The 23988-nt window shown below is 42.0% G+C and overlaps 1 protein-coding gene across 1 annotated transcript in view; it reads right to left on the reverse strand.

Annotated features, from left to right (window-relative positions):
• The window catches only part of LOC117502832 (ryanodine receptor 3-like), a 175561-nt gene that overhangs the window by 85862 nt on the left and 65711 nt on the right, over positions 1 to 23988 (reverse strand). The window contains 7 exon segments of the mRNA XM_034161947.1: positions 1130 to 1232; positions 2236 to 2419; positions 2845 to 2980; positions 5740 to 5843; positions 7715 to 7847; positions 12904 to 13018; positions 13131 to 13404. Coding sequence (XP_034017838.1) covers positions 1130 to 1232; positions 2236 to 2419; positions 2845 to 2980; positions 5740 to 5843; positions 7715 to 7847; positions 12904 to 13018; positions 13131 to 13404 — 1049 coding nt within the window.

Here is a 23988-nt window from a genome sequence, read left to right on the forward strand (position 1 = left end):
ATGTCGATTGTAGTTTAGTGGGAGTAAATGTTTTCTGATGAATTAATAATTTGGTCAACCTCTGTACACGTAATTGGCAATTATGACACATTAAATAAGTAAGTCGTCCATAAGGGCACAGGACACAACTGTTAAGATGATTTTTGGCTTGATGTAATCCCATCGTTCTGTCTTTACGTTAGTAACGATGACATTGTTCAGGCGAGTGACGTTAGCGACAGGATGTATAAACACTTTGATTAAAAAAAAGATTTATGAAAAAAAAAACTTTTATAAATGTTAGAAATGTATAGTTTTTTGGCACAGAGAGCTTTGGCCTCCCAGGATTAATGGATAAAAAATTTGATTTTGAAAGTGTTATGGTTCTTGAGTTATAAGATACAAAAGTTTGCCAGAAGGATGGAACTTCATGTGACAAGCACAACTTACAGTTGTGAGAAAATTCCAATTATCTGCCCTTGATGATATCTGACCACAGTTGTTTCCCTTCATGTACATCTTCATATGGCGGGCTATGCACCAGCAGGCAATGTTTCACTGAAATGGATTAAATAGTTAAATGGTTTAGAAGTAGCTGTGCTTCCACAAATCATTGACAGAGAGACTGATGGACGGACAAGGAGATTTTATACGCGGTACATCTGGAAAGTATTCACAGCGCTTTTTCCACATTTAGTCGTGCTACAGGCTTATTAAAAAATGAAGCAAATTCATTTTTCCCCCTCAAAATTCTATTCACAGAACCCTAAACAAATTTTACATTGTCCTTATGGGGTACTGTGTGTAGAAAGTAAGTCCCCTCTTCTGCTCTCTTGTTTGCATAGAAGTCTGAGGAAAAAATGAATTTAATCCAATTTGGAATAAGGCTAGAACATAACAAAACGTGGAAAAAGTGAAGCGCTGTGAATACTTTCAGGATGCATTGTATCCCCAAAAATAAGCTCGTGGGGGGTGGGAGGAGGGGGTATAATAATAATAAAATGTTGCCCCTTTTGTTTCACCTTGGTGGTACCTGATGACGGTATAAATCTGGTAAACCTGCCAGCACCAGCAGCTGTCCTACATGCTGCAGGTGACATTTCACTGTAAAGGGTCACCCTGAAGTCCAGGTTACTGTCAAGAGCCTCACGTGCATCTCTGGAGCGCAGCGTCCCAGCAGATCAATGAGGGCCGAGTAGAAGGACATGATGGCATTGCCCATGTGGATAATTTCTTCCTCTTCCTCTCCAGACCTGAGACACAGACACACATCACTCTGTCACTGCGGCAGCCGTTGATGGGATTTCTGTCTTGTACTCAGAATGGAGTACAAGACAGAAATACAAGTTCATAATATTTTCAAGGTGATTTGAGAAGATTATGGACAACAGAGGTGAAGTAGATGAACAGTTATGGTGACAGTTTGGCCCAATAGACCATCTTCATAAAGGCCACTGTGTCATACATATTGATTCTGACCCGCTTCCTGGCCTGACTGTCACCTCAGGCACTAATAATCCTCCTGATTAAAATGCAGACAGGGTTTGACAGCTTTTGCATACTGATACGTGCAGACAGACACCGACTGCTCGTCCTGGTTTTATTATTTGTGCCCAAATCGTACGAGAATCTCTGCAGGCTCTTTCTGTTCTACGTGTCTGCAAAGGCTTCACTTCTTTAATGGGGAAAGAATAATTACAGTTTTTTAATGCAGCCCCTTCATTATCAGAGACCATAAGTAATTGGACAAACTAAATACAAAGATTGTTTTATACAAATCATCATTTTTATATCCGGCTTCCATTTGACAGGTTCAGGGATGAATACATAAACATTTCCAAGTCAATAAATGTTTTGCACTTCTTTTACATAAATCATGAAGAAATATAAATGTCATGGTAAATCTGTTTGGAGCAGGCAGGCAAAATGAGTGGCTGTGCAAGTGAGGAAAGCCACCAAGTCATCCATGACGGCTCTGAAGGGGCAATGCATAGGCTTTTGTGGCTGTGACTAGAGAAACTGTGGCTGTGATTGAAACTGTGCATCGTCAAACGTTCATCTGTTTCAGCCACATATTGAGACCAGATCTGTCCACAGTAACATGAATTAAACTAATGTGTGAGGATTAAAAAGTACGTCACAACAGGAAAACTAACTAACGACACTATGAATAGGGTTTTCAATGTCCCATGATGAGACCTAAATGCCTTCCGACATGAGAAGAACAAAGTTACAGAAGAGAAAGTGGATCCGTACCCAGCAGTGACTCCAGTGGTGATTTTGGGGAGATCCAGAGCCGGATTCTCAGAGATCTTGATGGCCTCATTCATGGCAGCCAGCAAACCCTGCCCTCCTTCTCCTCTCAGGGCGGGGCCAAAACACTCAGGACGTCTGATCAGAAGCTTCACCACCACATTAGCATTTTCCTCCACGCTCTCCCCTGGTATTGACATACAACACAAACTAATTATATTCCTATATTTTTTTAAATCCAGGAACAAAAGGTAAGAATTATTCTGATTCGGAAGAACTTCTGGGATACAAGATTCCAAAGACTGTGTTGTTGTAATATTTGGAGATGTAGTTCAGAAGAAAAAGTTCTATATTGTCTGAAAGTTGATCCACATAGAGTGGAACAACATCTGGACATTATGGAGGAAACATTTTCTTGAAAAACTGATCCTCTTCTCAAGTATGGATCTATTCCGCATGGAGAGGATCGACTGCAGTTGCAGTACAGTACAAACGATGCTCTGCAGCAGCACATTCACAGCTCCCCAGGTCAGCTACAGAAGCTGAGCGCTAAGCCTCGGTCCCACCAAATACAGTGTTTATGTTGTGTACTTGGTATGAAGGTGGACACACCGTTACAGAAGACGGCGAATCTCAAAAAGGACAGATAGCGTTCACCCTCGATGGGATTCCAGCCCAGGTCTGGGTAACCTTTAGCAACCAGGATGGCACAACTCTGCAGACCACAACCTGCCAGGTACATCACCACCTACACACAAAAACACACACAAATCGACTCTTACTCCTGGAGGCATAAAAAAGAGTCGTCTATCTGATGGTCAGTGATGACTTGACTTTTTTGTTGGAATAAACATGATAGAGGAAACGTCAAGAGCTACTTCCAACCAGCAGTTGTCTTTCTGGGTGGTTGCCATCCAGCACGTGACAGGTCAAATGAGATTTTTGTTTTTCTTCTTTCATCATACTATAACTAGAGCACATTTTGCTGTTTGTTCCTCTCCTCCTCCTCCATCCTTTGGCTGATTTCCACTAATTGTTACCCTGGAACTGTCCTTAAAAGGCTAGTTTTTGCAAAGGTCGGGGTCATTGAAGCCTAAGGGTCAAAATTGAGATTTTTCATTCCAATTTTCCCCAAACTTGGCCAAGTCAAATTTGCCAAAGGTCAATCTATCTTGAGGTCATCTTTACATGTATGGTATGGTATGAGGTTGAAGGTCAACCCAAGGAATTAGATTTTCAAACTTATTTGGATGAAAGGAGGCACATACGTCAATGGATTTCTAAATGCTACTGGCAAGGTCAGTCAAAGATCAATCATTAGGGTGAAGGTCAAGGTTCATTCATGTCTGGCAATCACAAGATGTCCGATCACTTCTGAATGGTGGTGATAAGCCTTTTCCGTGCAGGATAGTTCACCACACTCTAAACCTGATCCACTGTCTGGACTTGCCTGCATTCCCACAGCCATTTCAGGCCCAAGTGGCCTTAAACCAACTGGACCTTTAATGATAGTGGATCCAGAGTCCAAGAAACCATGTCAGGTTGCTCTGCACTTGTGTGGCGGATGTGTTGCCTGTTGACTGCTTCATAAGTTCCTTACAGCAGAGGTTATAATGCTGCTGGTCTTGGGGGCCTGTTCTAGAGAGGTGGTGTAGCTTTTAATGGTTTGTTGGTTTCAGATAGGTCAGATTTCCACCAGCTAACAGAATGTGTTATTTACTGTGGGATTCTATCCTAAGTCATGTGACCAAATCTGTACTGATGTCCGTGGAGATTCTCAGTCATCCAGGTAAACTGAGTCAGGTCAGGAAAAAACTTTAGTTCTTTGACAACGTTTCGCTCTTCATCCAGAAAAGCATCATCAGTTCTTAAGTTACAGCAGTGAGAGAATCAAATATTTATTTTCTGTTGGGTCACTGATGTCACAGTGATGTAAGGAAAGGTGTTCCTTGAGTTCAATTGTAAGTTGAAGGACAATGTGAGAAATTCAATGAGCTCCACACTGAAGAAACTAGACAACCACCCAACATCCAATGGCTCAACACAAGAGAACCAATTCCTGTGGTCGGGATTCAGCCGTCTACCTGTATCAAAAAGGACAAAGGACACACCTTTGAAGACAACATACACTCAACAACAGTAGGGAGGAGAGCAATGGTCATTTCGAGTCTACCACGGAGATGCAGATTATATATAATGAGTTTTAAGTTGCGGAACGCTGACAAGCACCTGGACAGAATAATAGAGGTGTGGCATATTTTGCGTGATGACTCGGTAACAATGAGGAGTGGAGATTTTCTTGAGGTATGAGGTTCCTATAAAAGCAAATGATAAAATCTGAATTTGTTGAATTTTTGCCAAACCTCACTGAAAGTCGTGAAAATGCCATTGGCGTGCTGAATGCTGGTTTGACAGCGCAGGACGTATCGAGACGTTTAAATGTTCATGAGCTGACTCTCAGCCGGTTAAGAAGGCGGTTCCATGACACAAAGCCGTAGATCACTTCTGGGATATTCTGGATCATCGTGTTTGCGCTTGTATCCCGATATTGAACACTGTTGTTGAACTCCACAATGCCCTGATGTAGGAGCGACAGGCCATTCCTCAAAAGGAAAGTCACCATTTAATGGGTTCCACGTGCAGAAGATTAGCTGCATTTAATTGCACAACCTGGTGGTCACACGTGCCGTTGACTGTGATCCGATCCAGATCGTTACTTTTCTGTTTATCAACTCGATAAACTCGAACACACCATTTAAGCTTGTAACATCCTTTACAAGATCTGACAGAGGTTTTACCCATAAAGAAATATTAAGACATACTGGCAGTTCTTTTGTTGTTCAGTATATGTTACACAGGGGATGATGGTTGGTTTGAAGAAACTTCTCGAAACAGGGAGATACCACCTCTCTCCCACCTATAATTCTGTTCTTCACTGCATACGGTACCACAAACACTCAAAGATCTTTCTCCCCTGTAGCTAAAACTAAGAACAATGGGAACTTACAGCTGAACTCAAGAGATCTCCTATGATGAATCACTTTTAACACGTTTCTTTGCATCACTGACTCAACAGTAACTAAATATTTTGGTCTCTCATTACTGTAACTTTTAGAACTGATTAAGCTTTTTGGATGAAAAGGAACTGAACAAGCCCAGCAGACTGAAGTCAACCTACCTGAAGCCCTGTTGATGCTAAACGTCCCCTACAATCTACTTGAGCATCATCACGCCCACTATTGTCAAGTTTGTTAAAATGCAAAAAGTCTGATCACCACATGTTGTAGTTTAGACGAGACTTGGAACTAGAATGACAGAAAAGTAGTGTTCAAAACTCCTCAAGTCAACATCAATACTTTTGCATCTTACAGCTTTGCCAACAAGAACAAAGTGATCTGAGGGTCTGTTTCAGTATTGACATAAGTTCGATCAACCTGTGTTTTTCTATTCGCTGTGCGGTCGGGCATCTGTCCACTTCGGTACCTTTTGATTAATAACGTTACAAACCTTCTCCAGGTCAGGCTCCTCCAGGGCCAGGGCCAGTCCGTTGTTGTCCATCACTGAAGATGCTGCAACATCCAGCGGGGTGGATCCTCGCATGGCCTCAGAGGCTGCAGAAAGAGAACACAAACAACAGGGGGCAGTCTACCGACTCCTCCGACACCTTTCAGCTTAGAAGAACAGCTTTGATGAGGTCAGCTCATTGCTACGCCTCACACTCAAATGTCAACCTTCTTCTTCCTACGAGAAAATAAGCCAAGTATTAAAACAGTTATGCAACCAGGTGGGATACATTCACAAATTGGACAATGACATCAACTCAATTCAATTAATCACAACAAAGGTGCCTCAAGGTGCTTCACATGAGTAAGGTCTAACCTTATCAACCCCTAGAGCAAGCACACAGGCGACAGTGGTGAGGAAAAACTCCCTCTGATGATGTTAAGGAAGAAACCTGAAGCAGAGCAGACTCAGAGGGGTGATCCACTGCTTAGGCCAATCTAACAATTACAAGGTTTTTTTTATAAAGTTTGACGAAGATGAAGAAACAGGAAACAGAAAAAGCAGAATAGTATCAAAAACAAAGTGCATTATTGGGGTGAGTTGGCGCCACATGCAGGGCGTCGTGAGATCAGTCGAGCGTCCTGGGGTGCAGGGCCAGTGTTCAGCCATCGCCTCGTTAGCTTCACTCTTGTGAAATCTGTCATTATGGTTAATTTTATTATTTTGCTTCTCTGCACCACCACAGCAGATTTGAAATAAATAATTCAGGACAAGGTTTCTGTGACGTCTTTCATCTTTGATGACAGGATAGTTATATAGTTGGAAAAGATGTTGGAATTACAGCCACCGTTATGTAAAGACTCTCAATTTTAGGCAATTAAACGTAAGGCAACATAGTTGGATGTTTGTTGTGTGATTTTATTTACAAGTAAAGAGATAAAAGGTGAAGATCTGCTATAAAGTCTCAGCTGTGATGTCCATGTCGTTCACGTCTCTGTGTTCTTGAGCACTGAGACACGGCTGAGTGGAGCTCATGTAGTCACGAGGCCATTGGACAGAGACGTGTGGAGATGGACACGGTTTTGCATCCGCGTTAAATGAACCATGTTAAATGTTTGATGATGCGGCGTCTGTGTGTCCTCACGTGAACCGGCAGCTTTTTGGAGTTTTCGGCAGCAGTGACAGTGACTCATCTGTTCTGTCATGCATGTCTAAATAATTCCCATTTCTCTCTCACTCCCCTCCCTCTGGTTCATTCAGTCACACAGACACTTGGGTCTTTTGAAATAAGGCCATTATTTTCTTCCCCTCTGCCTTATCATACGCTGCCACCGCTGCATCCGTGTTTTGCCGTTACGCAGCGCCGCCTCCAGCCAGCATCCACCTTTGGGCTCCGACTGGGTGAAATGTGCAAGTTAATAATCACTTGCCAATATCACAAGTAGTCATTAGCGTGGATTGATGAGGACGGAGCCTAGACCCAAAAACTCAAACTATGTTTTGCTGCTGCAATAAAAACGCTTAAACGTGAGTTGACTGATCATTAGCGTTTAACAGCGTATAACACCAGTAGCTTCATGTTCTCAGTTTGCCGCATTGTTATTACACAGTGATGATGGATTTTTACTTTTTATTTAACATGACATTCATTTAAACTACACTTTCACCAAAAGCAACTTACCAGTGAGGAACCACAATCATGTTGAAGTTCGTAGAGAAACTTCAGCGGAACAATAAATGTTGACTTTACAATTTAAAGGATGATGAATACCATCTTCACATTCACATACAGTCCACTCAGTGAAAAAATTTAAGTGATACCAAAAATTAGAGAAAACAACAAAAAACAGAAAACAAACAAAGAATTTTTTTCAGTAACACCTGCTAATCACAGATCGATCAATCGCATGCCAACCTTGATTGTGTAAACGGTTAATTATTGTAGACTGGGTAATTCTGTGAGTCTCTGGTTTCTTACCCAGTCCCACGCTGCTGTTCTCCAGCAGGTAGCTCAGGTGGTCAAACATGGCTTTCTGGTTCTGGCGGCTAATACGACAGAAGTAACACAAGAAACGACAACAGCTGGCCACCATCTTCGGGAAAGCAATTTCCTAGACGCATGAAAACACAGACCACAGTTAAAATAACTTAAGCTTAATTTGTTCACTTAAATGGCCAATGACATGGTTAGAAAGGCAACAACATACTGCTCAAGATCTATGACACTCCACCTGCAGGGTGGTCAAGAGTAGGTTTTTCTTAGAACATGAAAAACCTGGAAACTCATTTCAACATAAAATCTGCTGAGGCTCGTGGCATCACATCTCTGTGGCATCATCGAAATGTTTTAAAGTTCCAGTGAAGGTTCAGTCAAAGGTTAACTCAAAGCATATATCTATGAGCAGGGCCGTTTCTGTCCTTGCTGTAGATGGAAGTCATTTGTTGGAGGGACGGTCACTGCTGGAGAGAATACTGTACTTATCCCTGCAAAATCACACTCTGATGTCAGCACAGTACTGCAATTACACTCAGTGACAAGTTCAGATTTGTAACTTTTGGTGATGATGTGGTTCCACTGGCAAAAGTGGAACGATTGTTTTTTGTAAAATACCAAAGGAACATTGAGCGGGGGACAACTTAACGCTTCTAATGAGGTCAAAATAAGTAAATACTGTTATTTCAAATAAATAAATTATATTACAAGCAGGTAATGTCAACAGGTGATTGTAATCAAGAGTTTGTATAAAAGCAGCACCCACAAAAGGCTGAGTCTTTGAGGAGCAAAGATTGGCAGAGGATCTCAAGCTGGTCAACAAATGTGTGATAAAAATCATTGAAATGTTTAAAAATAATGTTCATTGGCTAAAGATTGGAAGAAGTTTGCATATTTCTCCCTCTACAGTGCAGAATATCATCCACTGATTAATGGAATCTGGAAAAATTTCAATGTATTAAGGACAGGGGTGCGGCACTGCATCAACAACAGTCATTCATCAATAGTTGATATAACCACAGGGGCAAGGGATTAATTTAGGTATGGGTTCAAAAACAGCTAATTGTCTCACATTTTTCAGAAATGTGAAATGATTTTTCTTTATTAAGTGCAGCAGTACCTTTAAAACTCAAGCATGGTTTGATATCAATAAATACTGAAGGGTTTCGACATTTCCCAGAACGGTAACTTCTACTTTCTATAGTCACATTAAGTGCACTGCACACAGGATGAAGTGTCAGTAAGTTGGGCTAATGTAACTGAAGACATGATGCAGACAGACTGAGTCACTGTTGAAGACCTGAATGTCTCCCTGGGGTCTGTCTGTCTGAAGCTCAGTTAATGTTTGGCACCGACTGTGGTGCTGAATGATTCTGTCAGCGAGGCCTATAACAAGTGGCTCAGAGGCCTCCTTTTCACCCCAATCATCTACACTCATACACCTAGTTTAAACCTCTACACCCTTACCCTTCTGGGTCAGGTATCGGGCTGCTGCTGCTCCTGTCCTACAAGTTTACAGCAGGCTTGATCTTATTTATTTTATTTATTTATTATGGAGTCTGGGAGAGTCTCAAGATCAGGTGGAGCACATAAAGGTTTATTCAACATGTTTGAGTTTCCACCACATCTCAAAAACAGCAGCAACAACAAAAACTGGACAGATAATGTTGATGCAAAGTTCTGCAGATTTAATAATATATTTTTGGGAACTTTGTAAAAAATGAACCTTTGGTCAAGGCAAAAGTTTCCATTAACAGCGTGTGTTTCTTAATCGTAGAACTGGACAAAAAGAAACTTTCCAGATCAAATGGAGTCAGATCCATAAAGACGGTGCCCCCTTTCACAAATTCTGAACACAAAATAATCAAGTATAAGAAGAAAGAAGAGATGCCATGAAGTCAGGTGTCCTTTTCTAAAAGTGGAGGAGACGTGGTCCATTTAAGTTCCCTTTATTATTTGTTCTTTTCTCAGAATAGATAGATAGATAGATTAGATAGACAGATAGATAGATAGATAGATAGATAGATAGATAGATAGATAGATAGATAGATAGATAGATAGATAGATAGATAGATAGATAGATAGATAGATAGATAGATAGATAGATAGATAGATAGATAGATAGATAGATAGATAGATAGATAGATAGATAGATAGATAGATAGATAGATAGATAGATAGAATACACTTTCGAAGCAATACATTTACATATACCTTGACAAAACATTTTCCAAACATTTTACAAAATTTCACACTGGTGAAAAAAAGGTTATTTGAATTTACGTGATTTAAATGTATATCTGCGGCTCCACATATGTCTGACTGATAATTGTCATCAGTATCTACTGTAACTGGGATGCAGAGGACGATTTCCATGTTGGCCGAATATAAAGTCAAAGTCACACTGTGACAATTGAGGAAACATGAGTAACAGACAATATTTTGATATCTCGTCATGCCCGTTTTTCTCCTGTACAAATCATTTTGTCATTCGCTAAATGCATTCCCCGTCAGCTGAAGTTTCATGTGTGCTCAAAACTGAGCAGACATCAGATGGAGAGCTCCACTGGTGGTTGCATGTTTGTTTACAGTTTTGTCCTGTACTTGTTTGTTAGCGTGCTAGTGGAGGCCCGGTAGACATTAGTTTTATCCGTGCATTACCCGTTTGTCTTCTGTTCGTGTCTGGCAACCTTATGTACCCACATTCGGTGGCTGTCCACTGGTTCCATCAGAGGCCCAAATCCACTAGAGACTGACGGATTAGGCAACTTGTGCCACCAGACAAACTGTATCAATCCATTACTAATCAGTTTAATCAATCAATCATAGTGTGACTACACCTTAAGACAAGGTATTGTTTTTTGCTTTTCTTCTTGGAAATGCATCAGAAAAATATGTGATCATCTTATAATTGTGGACTAGACTTTTACATGTCACATTAGATACACACACACACCTTTTATTTTAACAATGGACCTACATTATTTTCGCTGCTCAAACTGCATCAGGAGAGCTTCTATCTTAATGAAAGCAGCACTATCACACTATGTCATGTATGGTTTACATCATATTTACATCAAGTAAAGTCAAACTTTTTTTTCCCTCAGTGAAAGCATTTCTTCTTGTTTACACTGTATTTATTTTAAAATAGATACATCAAATGGGAATCTCCAATTCTAGTCCATTATAGCTTCAGTTGCCATGTCATACTTTTACCCTAATTCTGGACTTTCTACTGGGAGACTTGACAATTTCTTGAGACTGGAGTTTTCTCTGTGACATACAGTAGTGTTCAGAATAATAGTAGTGCTATGTGACTAAAAAGATTAATCCAGGTTTTGAGTATATTTCTTAGTGTTACATGGGAAACAATGTACCAGTAGATTCAGTAGATTCTCACAAATCCAACAAGACCAAGCATTCATGATATGCACACGCTTAAGGCTATGAAATTGGGCTATTAGTAAAAAAAAAAAAGGTAGAAAAGGGGGTGTTCACAATAATAGTAGCATCTGCTGTTGACGCTACAAACTCAAAACTATTATGTTCAAACTGCTTTTTTTTTTAGCAATCCTGTGAATCACTAAGCTAGTATTTAGTTGTATAACCACAGTTTTTCATGATTTCTTCATATCTGCGAGGCAATTTTGTTGGTTTGGAACCAAGATTTTGCTTGTTTACTAGTGTGCTTGGGGTCATTGTCTTGTTGAAACACCCATTTCAAGGGCATGTCCTCTTCAGCATAAGGCAACATGACCTCTTCAAGTATTTTGACATATCCAAACTGATCCATGATACCTGGTATGCGATATATAGGCCCAACACCATAGTAGGAGAAACATGCCCATATCATGATGCTTGCACCACCATGCTTCACTGTCTTCACTGTGAACTGTGGCTTGAACAATTTTACTCTCATCAGTCCACAAAATATTCCTCCATTTCTCTTTAGGTCAGTTGATGTGTTCTTGGCAAATTGTAACCTCTTCTGCACATGTCTTTTATTTAACAGAGGGACTTTGCGGGGGATTCTTGCAAATAAATTAGCTTCACACAGGCGTCTTCTAACTGTCACAGCACTTACAGGTAATTCCAGACTGTCTTTGATCATCCTGGAGCTGATCAATGAGTGAGCCTTTGCCATTCTGGTTATTCTTCTATCCATTTTGATGGTTGTTTTCTGTTTTCTTCCACGCGTCTCAGATTTTTTTGTCCATTTTAAAGCATTGGAGATCATTGTAGATGAACATCCTATAATTTTTTGCACCTGTGTATTAAGTTTTCCCCTCTCCAATCAACTTTTTAATCAAACTGCGCTGTTCTTCTGAACGTCTTGAACGTCCCATTTTCCTCAGGCTTTCAAAGAGAAAAGCACGTTCAACAGGTGCTGGCTTCATCCTTAAACAGGGGACACCTGATTCACACCTGTTTGTTCCACAAAATTGACAAACTCACTGACTGAATGCCACACTACTATTATTGTAAACACCCCCTTTTCTACTTTTTTTTTTTTTTTTTTTTACTAATAGCCCAATTTCATAGCCTTAAGAGTGTGCATATCATGAATGCTTGGTCTTGTTGGATTTGTGAGAATCTACTGAATCTACTGGTACCTTGTTTCCCATGTAACAGTAAGAAATATATTCAAAACCTGGATTAATCTTTTTAGTCACATAGCACTACTATTATTCTGAACACTACTGTATGTATCAAGTCGAATGCCACTCAAAATGGAACAGAAGCGAACAAAGAAACTTGTGGAATTATTAATACAAGCTTCTGATTGGCTAATCTGCATAAGTAGTAGTTAACTGGAGCATTTACAGACCTTGTAGAAGCTATACCTTCTTGCATTTTTTTTAAATTTTGTTTATTTTCCATCCATTATTTCTCTGAGGTTGTGGTGGCGGCAGGAGAAGTAAAGTAACCGATCCAGTAACCGATCCGCAACAACCTCCAGGCCCTCCTGAGCCATTCTAATATGTTCTCAACCCAGATGAGACATACACCCCAGAGGTCTTCTTCCAGTTGGACAAGTTCAGAAGGAGGTCTGGTGTTATGAGATGCCTGAACCACCTCAACTGGCTCCTTTGACTTTGATGCATGTTGAGATAAACACATGGTTTCCTTCCATGACAGTGAAGATGTTGCAGTCGTGATGTGGACACACCTACCTGTGATTTGTCTCCTCCCAGCACATTGACCATGACCTCCATGACCGTCTCATGCATGCCCAGCACTCGCATCAGGTTGGGGTGCTGGTAGAAAACCTTGTTGTTCATGATGTCACTGGAAACAGAAAGTAACAACACAACATTTTTAGACTTACAGGGCTTTAAACATCATGGATTTCAGCATCTTCAGGGAAACTGCATTTTTATTGTTTCTTTTCCTCCCTCACCCAAGTCCATCAATCATGAGTTTCTCTTCTTCTTTGCCCATCCGCACCGAGAGTAGAGATCTGATCTGACCCAGAGACACCAGCAGGTTAATGGTGTCCTGCACAGACGCGGAGCTGATGGTGTAGGACTTCTTCATGGCTCGCAGCAGCTCTCCGATGCCGTCATACTGCCTCCTCAGCAGGCTGAACATCACTCTGACCAGCTCCGGGTCCTGGATGTGAGACTCCTGGGCCCAGCTGGTTATGGTCTGGGAGATCAGCTCCTTCAGGTTGGCTAATGAAATGACAATTCCACAGAGAATGATCAACATCCACAAAGGAAACTGTAATTGGTGACTTACAACCCGAATGACTGCTGTGACTGACAGCCGGCCAACAGATGTCATTTATTCAGAAATTCAACCTGTCCATTTTTGATGGGGGGGAATTGTTTTATTATCAAAAGTTTTCCTCAAGAAAGAAACACGTCCTGCCTCCTGATCACCGAGGTCCGTCTCACCAAAGCTGGACTGAACATTGTCACATGATTTTGTCTTTCATGTTTTCATCTGTTTGTTTCACAAAAATCAGGCCACACTTAAATACAAAATGGATAAAATGTAACAAGACTGAGCAAAATGGTGCCTAAAATTACGGTGCATTTCATTACATGCACTCAATTATGACACAACGAGCTTTATATCATAGATTACTCACATAGCGGGCGTCCTGCTTTAAGCAGAGACAGCTGTTATTTACGTCAGGCGGCAGCACTTTCTTGTGTCCTTAAAGGAGTATTATAGCGAGATAGAGTTTTATGACCTTACGTGGGTTTGGGTGGGCTAGTAAGGTACATATTTCATGAAATTTACATTTATTGTCCCCATTTTGTGATTATTTACCCCCATCAACATGGCACATTTATCTGCTTCTCTTTGAATAACACATAAATCTCATTTTAAAACTAGAAGGGAACTTTAAAAATAGACTTCTACCAAAACCCGTAGGAGTCTCTTCTTCTTCTTTGTCTTTCGGCTGTTCCCGTTAGGGGTCGCCACAGCAGATCAATCGTTTCCATCTCACCCTGTCCTCTGTATCTTCCTCTGTCACACCAACCACCTGCATGTCCTCTCTCAGCACATCCATGAACCTCCTCTTTGGTCTGCCTCTTCTCCTCCTGCCTGGTGGCTCCATCCTCAGCATCCTTCTCCCTATATACCCTGGGTCCCTCCTCTGCACATGTCCAAACCATCTCAATCTCGCCTCTCTGACTTTGTCTCCAAACCGTCCCACCTGAGCTGTCCCTCTGATATGTTCATTCCTAATGCTGTCCATTCTTGTCACTCCCAAAGAGAATCTCAACATCTTCAGCTCTGTCACCTCCAGCTCTGCCTCCTGTCTTTTTGTTAGTGCCGCCGTCTCTAAACCATACAACATAGCTGGTCTCACTACTGTTTTGTAAACTTTCCCCTTCACTCTTGCTGATATTCTTCGGTCACAAATCACTCCTGCCACCTTTCTCCACCCACGTCACCCTGCCTGCACTCTCTTCTTCACCTCTCTATCACACTCTCCATTACTTTGAACAGTTGACCCCAAATACTTAAACTCATCTACTTTCACCACGTCTACTCCTTGTAACTGCACTATTCCACTGGGCTCCCTCTCATTCACACACATGTACTCAGTCTTGCTTCTACTGACTTTCATTCCCCTTCTCTCCAAAGCATATCTCCACTTCTCCAGACTAGACTCAACTTGCTCTCTACTCTCACTACAGATCACAATGTCATCTGCAAACATCATAGTCCATGGGGACTCCTGTCTGATCTCATCCGTCAACCTGTCCATCACCACTGCAAACAAGAAAGGACTCAGAGCTGATCCTTGGTGTAATCCCACCTCCACCTTGAATGAGTCTGTCATTCCGACTGCGCATCTCACCGCTGTCACACTATTCTTGTACATGTCCTGCACTACCCTAACATACTTCTCTGCCACTCCAGACTTCCTCATACAATACCACAACTCTTCTCTTGGCACCCTATCATAAGCTTTTTCTAAGTCCACAAACACACAATGTAACTCTTTCTGTCCTTCTCTGTACTTTTGCAACAGTATTCTCAGAGCAAACATTGCATCTGTAGTGCTCTTTCTCAGCATGAAACCATATTGCTGCTCACAGATCTTCACCTGTTTTCTAAGCCTAGCTTCTACTACTCTTTCCCATAACTTCATGCTGTGGCTGATCAGCTTTATGCCTCTGTAGTTACTGCAGCTCTGCACATCACCCTTGTTCTTGAAAATAGGAACCAGCACACTTCGTCTCCACTCCTCAGGCATGCTCACACTTTCCAAGATTTTATTAAACAATCTGGTTAGAAACTCTACTGCCATCTCTCCTAGACATTTCCGTGCCTCCACTGGAATGTCATCTGGACCGACTGCCTTTCCACTCTTCATCCTCTTCATAGCAGCCCTCACTTCTTCCTTGCTAATCTCTTGTACTTCCTGATTTACTCTCACCACATCATCCAGCCTTTTCTCTCGCTCATTTTCTTTATTCATCAACTCTTCAAAATATTCCCTCCACCTTCTCAGCACACACTCCTCACTTGTCAGCACATTACCATGTGCATCTTTTACCACCCTAACCTGCTGCACATCCTTTCCAGCTCTGTCCCTTTGTCTCGCCAATCGGTACAAGTCCTTTTCTCCTTCCTTGCTATTCAACTTCTTGTACAGCTCGCAATATGCCTTTTCCTTTGCTTTTGCCACTTCTCTTTTCGCCTTACACCGCATCTCCTTGTACTCCTGTCTACTTTCTTCATCTCTCCGACTATCCCAAAACTTTTTCGCCAACCTCTTTCTCCTTATGCTTTCCTGGACCTCTTCATTCCACCACCAAGTCTCCTTGTCTTCCTTCCACTGTCCAGATGTCATACCCAGTACTGTCCTAGCTGTCTCCCTCACCACATCTGCAGTACTTTTCCAGTTGTCCAAAATTGCTTCCCCTCCAACCAGTGCTTCTCTCACCTGCTCGCTAAATTTCACACAACAGTCTTCCTCCTTCAGCTTCCACTATCTGATCCTTTGTTGAGCTCTCACTCGCTTCTTCTTCACCTCTAAAGTCATCCTACAAACAACCATCCTATGCTGTCTAGTGACACTCTCTCCTGCTACCACCTTACAGTCTGTGATTTCCTTTAGCTTGCATCTCCTATAAAGAATGTAGTCCACCTGTGTGCACCTTCCTCCACTCTTATATGTTACCCTGTGCTCCTCCCTTTTCTTAAAGTAGGTATTCACCACAGCCATTTCCATCCTTTTTGCAAAATCAACTACCATCTGTCCTTTGCAAAATCAACTACCATCTGTCCTTCCCCATTCCTATCCTTGATACCATATCTACCCATTACTTCCTCATCACCTCTGTTCCCTTCACCAACATGCCCATTGAAGTCTGCTCCTATCACCACTCTTTCATGCTTGGGCACACTCTCCACCACCTCATCTAACGCACTCCAGAAATCTTCTTTCTCCTTCATCTCACAACCAACCTGTGGGGCATATGCACTGATGATATTCATCATCACCCCTTCAATTTCCAACTTCACACTCATCACCCTGTCAGACACTCGCTTAACCTCCAACACACTTTTAACATACTCTTCCTTTAAAATGACCCCAACACCATTTCGCTTCCTATCCTCACCATGGTACAACAACTTGTACCCACCGCCGATGCTCCTGCTCTTACTTCCCTTCCACTTGGTCTCTTGCACACACAATATGTCTACCTTTCTCCTCTCCATCATATCAGCCAGCTCTCTCCCTTTACCAGTCATACTACCAACATTCAAAGTCCCCACTCTCATTTCCACCCTTCTAGTTTTCTTCTTCTCCCGCTGTTCGTGGCAACGTTTTCCTCCTCTTCTTCGTCGTCTTCACCCAGCAGTAGCCCAATTTCCACCGGCACCCTGTTGGGCAATAGCACCGGTGGCGGACGTTGTTAACCCGGGCCGCGACCGATCCGGTATGGGAATTCGATTCTGAGTCTGCATAGTTCGGTTGGCTTGTTTTACGCCGGATGCCCTTCCTGACGCAACCCTCCTCATTTATTCGGGCTTGGGACCGGCACTCAGAATGTACTGGCTGCACACCCCATGTGGCTGAGTTCCGTAGGAGTCTCTTCTACAATCTGTATTTCAGCACTATTTCATCTGTACAGTGAAAGACTTCAGATTTTGCTCTTAAAAACATGTATTTTGTTCCACTGGATCAGAGTCTTTATCTGGATCTGCACAATAGATATTATATAAAGCACAGCATGTGCTGTTACTTAATATACGGACTTCTAAATTCTCAATTCTGAAGTCTGGGTTGTCAAACTCAGTTTTCCATTTCAGAACCAACGCTAGGAATTATTTCAATCAGCCCAGCGTTAACAAAATCGGGATGCCTGAGCAGACTTAAGTCCTCAATTATACACAAACAGGATGAACTCAAGATGGTGACAGGAGAAAAAAAAAAGACTCTTTCAACTCATTTCTCACCAGTTAAATTAAAAATGCGAATGTGAAATGAATGAACCTGTAGACGATGATCATTTATTGAAGGGAAAACCAGCAAAATAATGTGAGCTGATGTAGCAGCAAATTTTAGATGTCACTTAAGAGTGTTTGAGGCTTCTATTTTAACGACGATGTGTGATAAGAGCGTCACCTGCACTCACACTGATTAGTGCTTCAAATAAAGCTTATTACTCAATAATTCAATTATTGCTCAGAAAGGAGCATTATATTAAATTTATACAGTGAATATTTCCTTTTTCAGCACAAAAACATTTCTGACGGCCAGACAGACTGTTGCCTTGGAAACATGCTCAGCATCACAAATGTGGTGCACAGAATTCTAATTGACAAACTAAATAAATCATATTTAAAAGCAATATTTGCCTGTTGTTCATATAAATATTGATTGTTTAGGAAAAAGGTACCGTATTTGCTGGAGTATAAGTCACATCTGTCAAAAAATGCATTATGAAGAGGGAAAAAAAAACCCAAAGTACAATAAATACATGAGTCCATTAGGTCTTTTTAATCAGCTCTTTAATGTGGGATTTTTGTTTATTGTTTTAATGCACTTTTCTATTGTTGCTTATTTTGTTTATTGCTTGATTTCTGCAAACGCCCTACATAAATAATTCATATTATTAATGAAACACGGGATAAGACCTCCAAAAACAAGTACAATTAAATAAGTAAAAACTGTGAGTTACAGGCCTGAAAATATGATAAACACTCAGTCATTAGAGAGTCTGAAAACATAAAAGTACGATCTGATCGTCCTGTCTTTATGGAGAGTTCTGTGGAGAATTTGTGCTTTAGATCAACTGTCTCTCTGAGAAAAGGACACACTGTAAAGTTTTTCGATCATTACAGGAATCGATTGATCGAGAGTTGTGTGATGAAGCTGCATCGGCAGCACTTTGGCGGTGTAACGTGAGCGTGTTGGTGTTTGGGATGCAGTGGTGGGCACAGTTCAGCTAATCCGATAGCAGATAATTATCAAAGCTAATAATCAAATAATATAATATCAAATAATTCAATATTATATTAATTATATAATTATCGAATAACTGATAACGTTATTTTGCTGGTAAAGTTTAACAGATAAAAATGTCTGTAAACCCTAAAATCAAACATTTTAGTCCATTTGTTGTGTGTTTATAGCCATGGAGCAGACTGGCTGCCTGTCACTTGCTGATGACGCAATTGGCCGGTCGACACAGGGAGCATTGTGGGTAATGTAGTTCAGGTTCACTTTGGACATTACAGTGACTCGTCCACTCGACACAAAAACAAAACAGACTAATTTTAACATTATTTTATTTCATTGTGGCTGTAATTTAATTGCCAAGACTCGGTGGGGGAGAGGAGCTCTCACGGCGCAGCTCGGTGTACAGAGGGAGGGACTTTTCTTCACGTTTAGACACTGTTTTGGATTTTAAAAAAGGACGCTTCATGTGGATTATTTTCTTCATGAATCCCACTGAAACTAACAGGTAAGAATTTATATTTACTATGTGTATTTTACTCTGCCAATCAATGCATTAATGGATGTATTTCAGTTGTTTAAGCTGCAGGGTTCAAAGCGTGTGAAAAAAGCAGCAGCCTTTTAGTTTGTAAGTGACGTGTATCTAATAGCGAGATAAACTGTGACTTCTAATACTATGTTTTACTGCTTTTGAAAGATGATGACAGTGTTTGGGGTTTTATTTTGTTTTGTTTTTTTATTCATTGTGTTTTTTGTGTTTGTGATCCTTGAGTTTACCCAGCAGCCCCTGCGGCACTTAAAGTGAAACTGGTTTATCAGAAGCTGACAGTGTTGACATCTGATTGTGGCTGCGTCCAAATCAATACTAATAGTTATTGGTTATCTGTAATAAAGATAACTTTTTTAGCAGTTCATTGGTTTATCGTTATAAAAGATAAATTTTCAGTTATCTGATTAATGTTTTTTTTTTTTAGTTAGCTGTGCCCAACACTGTTGGGATGTAGGCGTGAAGGTGTGAGGCGCCACCTTCAGGAAAGCTGTCTCTGTTTGTTTCACGCTCATTAGGATTCTACAGGACTCTGACCTTTTTTTTTTTTTTTTTTTTTTTTAACCACAGCTGTTCAACTGTCTAACTTAAGACAATGTTCAGCGACAACTTCAGAATACCGATGTTATTGCTTGGAAACAGCAGCGCTGCTAAATATAAGCTTTAGACAGGAATGTGTGAATCCTCACAGCCTGTGGCCCTTTTCAGGCCCCTCAAAATCATTAAGTATTATAAAATATACACCCAATCCCAACCTTAATCCTCCGACCTCTAATAACGCACCCCCGCGTCATGGTCAACTTTTTGGCATGTTTTTATTCATAGATCAGCGATGGAATGTCACAGAGACTTACTGAAACTATAAAAATACTCAGCGAGAGTGCACATCTTTACTCAGCTAATCCTAGAGGCTGGAGCAGGTCACATGGCCAAAGCTCGTCGGCTCAGTCAGTGTGACATGCTGCGTGTGTGTGTCTGTTCAGCTGTCAACTCTGACATTCTCACTGACAGAACGCGGCAAGAAAAGCTGATAAACTCATGACACAACCTTTTCAAAAGGAAAATCACAGTGACGGCACGCAGAGGAATTATTCTGCCATCTGATCAAGTATCCCAAGTTTGGAGATCACAGACGCAGACGACGGTACATCAGAGACCCGCTGATACTTTTCTTTATTTCTTTAAATTCTTTTCTTTTACTGATAACTTCTAGTGTAACATCCAGACAGCAAAAAAATGAGAGTTATGTGAATGTGCGCTACAAGACGTATGCTGCTCAGCACAATAGATCTGGATTTTTCAGGTATAGGAAATAAATGAATGAATAAATGAATGAATTTGTTCACACAAAGGAGTCTCTGTATTTTTATTTTATCGTGCCATCAGCTATAATCCTGAGTCAGATGACCTTTTTCTGTCAACAGTGCCCTTTCACTGTTGCTTTTTGTGCCCTTTGCTGGTTCCAATCTCGATTTCCAGTGATTCCTTCACCTCTAATAACTTAAACACCACTTTGCAGTAGGAAATTTGTTCACAGCATGTTTTTTGATTGTAGGAGGAAACTCAAGCAGACGCAGGGAACACGTGCAAACTCCACACAGAAAGGCCAGGTGGGAAGAGACCCAGGACCTTCTTGCTGTGTGGAAACAGTGCTAACCACTAAGCCACTGTGCTGCCTAAAAAACTGCAGATGTTTCTGCTGTGAAATTGGTTGTTAGATCCTTCCATATGGAGTATAATTGTCCAAGGTTTATCATAGTTATGGATGTAAATTTTGTCGCAAGCTGTTCATCGTGATTATTTTTTCACCTAACCCAACTCTGAACAGCTGACCTGTGACCTTTCCCATAGTTTAATACTTAACAACTTTGAAATTTTGGGGCTGGTGTACCAGATCCAAAAATCTTTGATAACAGATGGCTGTGTTGGTGAAATACATTTTCAAAATAATTTGATGTGCCATTGTGCTATTTAATGACAGATACATCACATTAAACAGGTATATAGTGCAGAGATTTACAAGTAAAAAGTACTCACCCTCAGCTAGAACCATGCACCTGTCCAATCTTCTATCACAGATGAGGGTTTTTTTTTTGTCTCTATTGTTACAGATTTTGATTGACAAATCAGTGGAAAATAAACCTCCTCTTTGCCTGAAATGGAGCTGCAGTAATGCCACAACACTTTTCTGAAAAGTTCAGGGATTTTCAACTGTGATGGCACTTTTTTCTAAAGGTAGCTCCATGCAACTGTCTGCGCTCCGTTCTCATTTAGTATGATTAAGAAAAAAGATGCTTGAGTTTTTATCTTCTTATCCTGATATTCTATTTCATTCGTCCTGACCGCCAGAGGGCAGTGCTTTAGCACCTGGATAACTACATGTGCGCAGCACAGAGGTTGAGAATATATACCAACAAAGTCACACCATTGAATGTGACCTGGGTGACGTCACTGGTTGTCTTTATATACCAGACGCACCCAGCGCTCACTTCTTTTCTACATTCTCACATTCTTAGAGGTTGAGAACGCATTTAGCTGCGATTGCCGCTCTCGCTTGTAGCCTCGCAACCCACCTTTGGTTGGAGCTACGTGCACTGCACACGTCCTCCAGAGGCTGCGAGACACGGCTTCACCATTTTTTTGTATTCTTTGACGCCTGTCGTGTGTACACCTTCCTAAACGCCGGGTGTGCGCCTTTGCTGCTGCCCTGCTGGGTATTTTCCTCTGTACACATTAGCTGTGTTGTTTCGATGAAAGCTGGCTATTTGTTTAGTTGTGTCACTAACCCCGTTAACTATGTGGTAGTGTGTGTATCAGAACCAGTATAGTGTACTGTGTTGGGCTTGCCGTGAGTGTTTTCCACTCCTTGAAGTACTTCGTCTGCACTGCCGCCATTTGCTAAGTTTAACAGCTCTGCTAGCAGCTAGTGTTGTCGTCGTTGCTCTAAGTGACTTAGCACTTGGGCTGTGAGTTTTTCGGCTGTGTGCATCGTGTTATTACTGTGGCTGTGAGTGTTTCACGGGCCTTTTATTAGCTTTTACACTGCGAGTGTTACACGCTCCGTGCCTCGTGCCGAGTCTGCGGCTGGAGTGCTTCACGCTCTGTGCCTCATGTCGAGTCTGCGGCTGTGAGTGCTTCACGCTCCGTGCCTCGTGTCAAGTCGACGGCTGTGAGTGCTTCACGCTTCGTACCTCGTGTTACTATTTACAGTGCGTGTGATTCACGCTTTGTCTTTCCAATTGTAACCATCAGAGCTTGCGTTAGCCATCTGCACGCAGTCCACAATGTTGACAGGCCCTTTGTTGCATGGCTGTAGTACCTGTTTGGCTCCCTTGAGCCCAGATGATGGACATATGTTTTGCCCCTCCTGTCTTGGGATCGGACACCTGAGGGAAGCCCTGACTGGCGATGCCTGCCTTAATTGTGCCAGCATGCCACTGGCAGAGAGATCTGCTAGACTTGCAACATTGGAAAGTGGAATATCTAGTGCGACTTTGGCCTCCAGCCCCAGGAAGGAACCAAAGCGCCGTAAACGCCCACATGCAGGAGCCCCTTCTGCTAAGAAGGTTACTCATGACCATTCTTTGGCTGAAAAGGTCGAAACGTTGACTTCTGAGTTTGCTCAGATTAAGTCCTTGCTTCTGAATCTACAGCCTAGGGATGCAGTGACAGTTCCTGTTGTCCCTAATGAGGCTGATCAGACCAATGGAGTTACTCAGCAGGAGGAAGATGTCGTGTCTATTGCTGCAACTGATTCGTTGTACATGACAAGTGATATAAACTGTGTGGAGGATGAGGATGAGAGGGGTCTTTCTCCAAGCCATTCATTAGTGGGCTCTCATACCTCTGAGGCAGAGTCCATGCCGCAAACCAGACCTGGACTATCCTTTGTCAAGCAAGCTGTTCAGTTGGCTTTATCCAGGCTTGGGGTCGACAATCCCCCTGCGGAAACCACCGCTTCAAATGCCTTTTTCAAAGTCACTCAGAAGCCTGAGTTCAACGTTCCACTTTCACAACCATATATCGAGGAGCTCCACCGATGTTGGGCGGACCCCAAATCATTGACCCATCTATCACAGGACTGCAGAGCCCTTAGCTCTATGTGTGATTCAGCGCAGTATGGTCTGAACCATATGCCCGCCGTTGACAGCATTATTGCGAACCTGATTGTGGCTCCAGCTGATGCTGCTCGGCCGGATGCCCGCTGCCCACGTCCTCAGTGTAGGGTCACTGATGACCTCCTCACCAAAAGCTATGACATAGCTGCTCGCATCAGTTGCCTAGGCAACTCACTGTCCCATTTAGCCCTTGCCCTCTCAAAGTCTTTGAGGGAGGCAGAGGTTGATGATGCTACGCAAAGTCTTAGTGATGCCTCACTCCAAACCTTTGCTTATATGTCCAGAGAGCTCGGCAGACTGATGTCAACCCTTACCATAACTAGACGTCAGGTGTGGCTTGCGCAGTCCCCCCCATCCGAATCCTGCAGAGGCACACTCCATTTGCTGCCGGTTCTTCCAGGCCAAGTATTTGGACCTGCGGCCCAACAAACTTTGGAGCGTGCTGTTGAGGCTAGTAAATCTCGGCAACAGTTTGTTGACCTACACCGGTCTTCCAGACCTCAGCCAGTCAGACGTGCTACAGCTTTTCACTCTACATCCAGGTTTCCGCCGACTCCCAGAGCAAGAGTTCTCTTGTTCCCAGTCAACAAACGACCTTCATCGGCATTGCCATCAACTCCCTGACTATGACTGCATCGCCATCCCTGCAGAGAGT

This window comes from Thalassophryne amazonica, chromosome 21 (assembly GCF_902500255.1).
Source record: "Thalassophryne amazonica chromosome 21, fThaAma1.1, whole genome shotgun sequence".
Lineage (NCBI taxonomy): Eukaryota > Metazoa > Chordata > Actinopteri > Batrachoidiformes > Batrachoididae > Thalassophryne > Thalassophryne amazonica.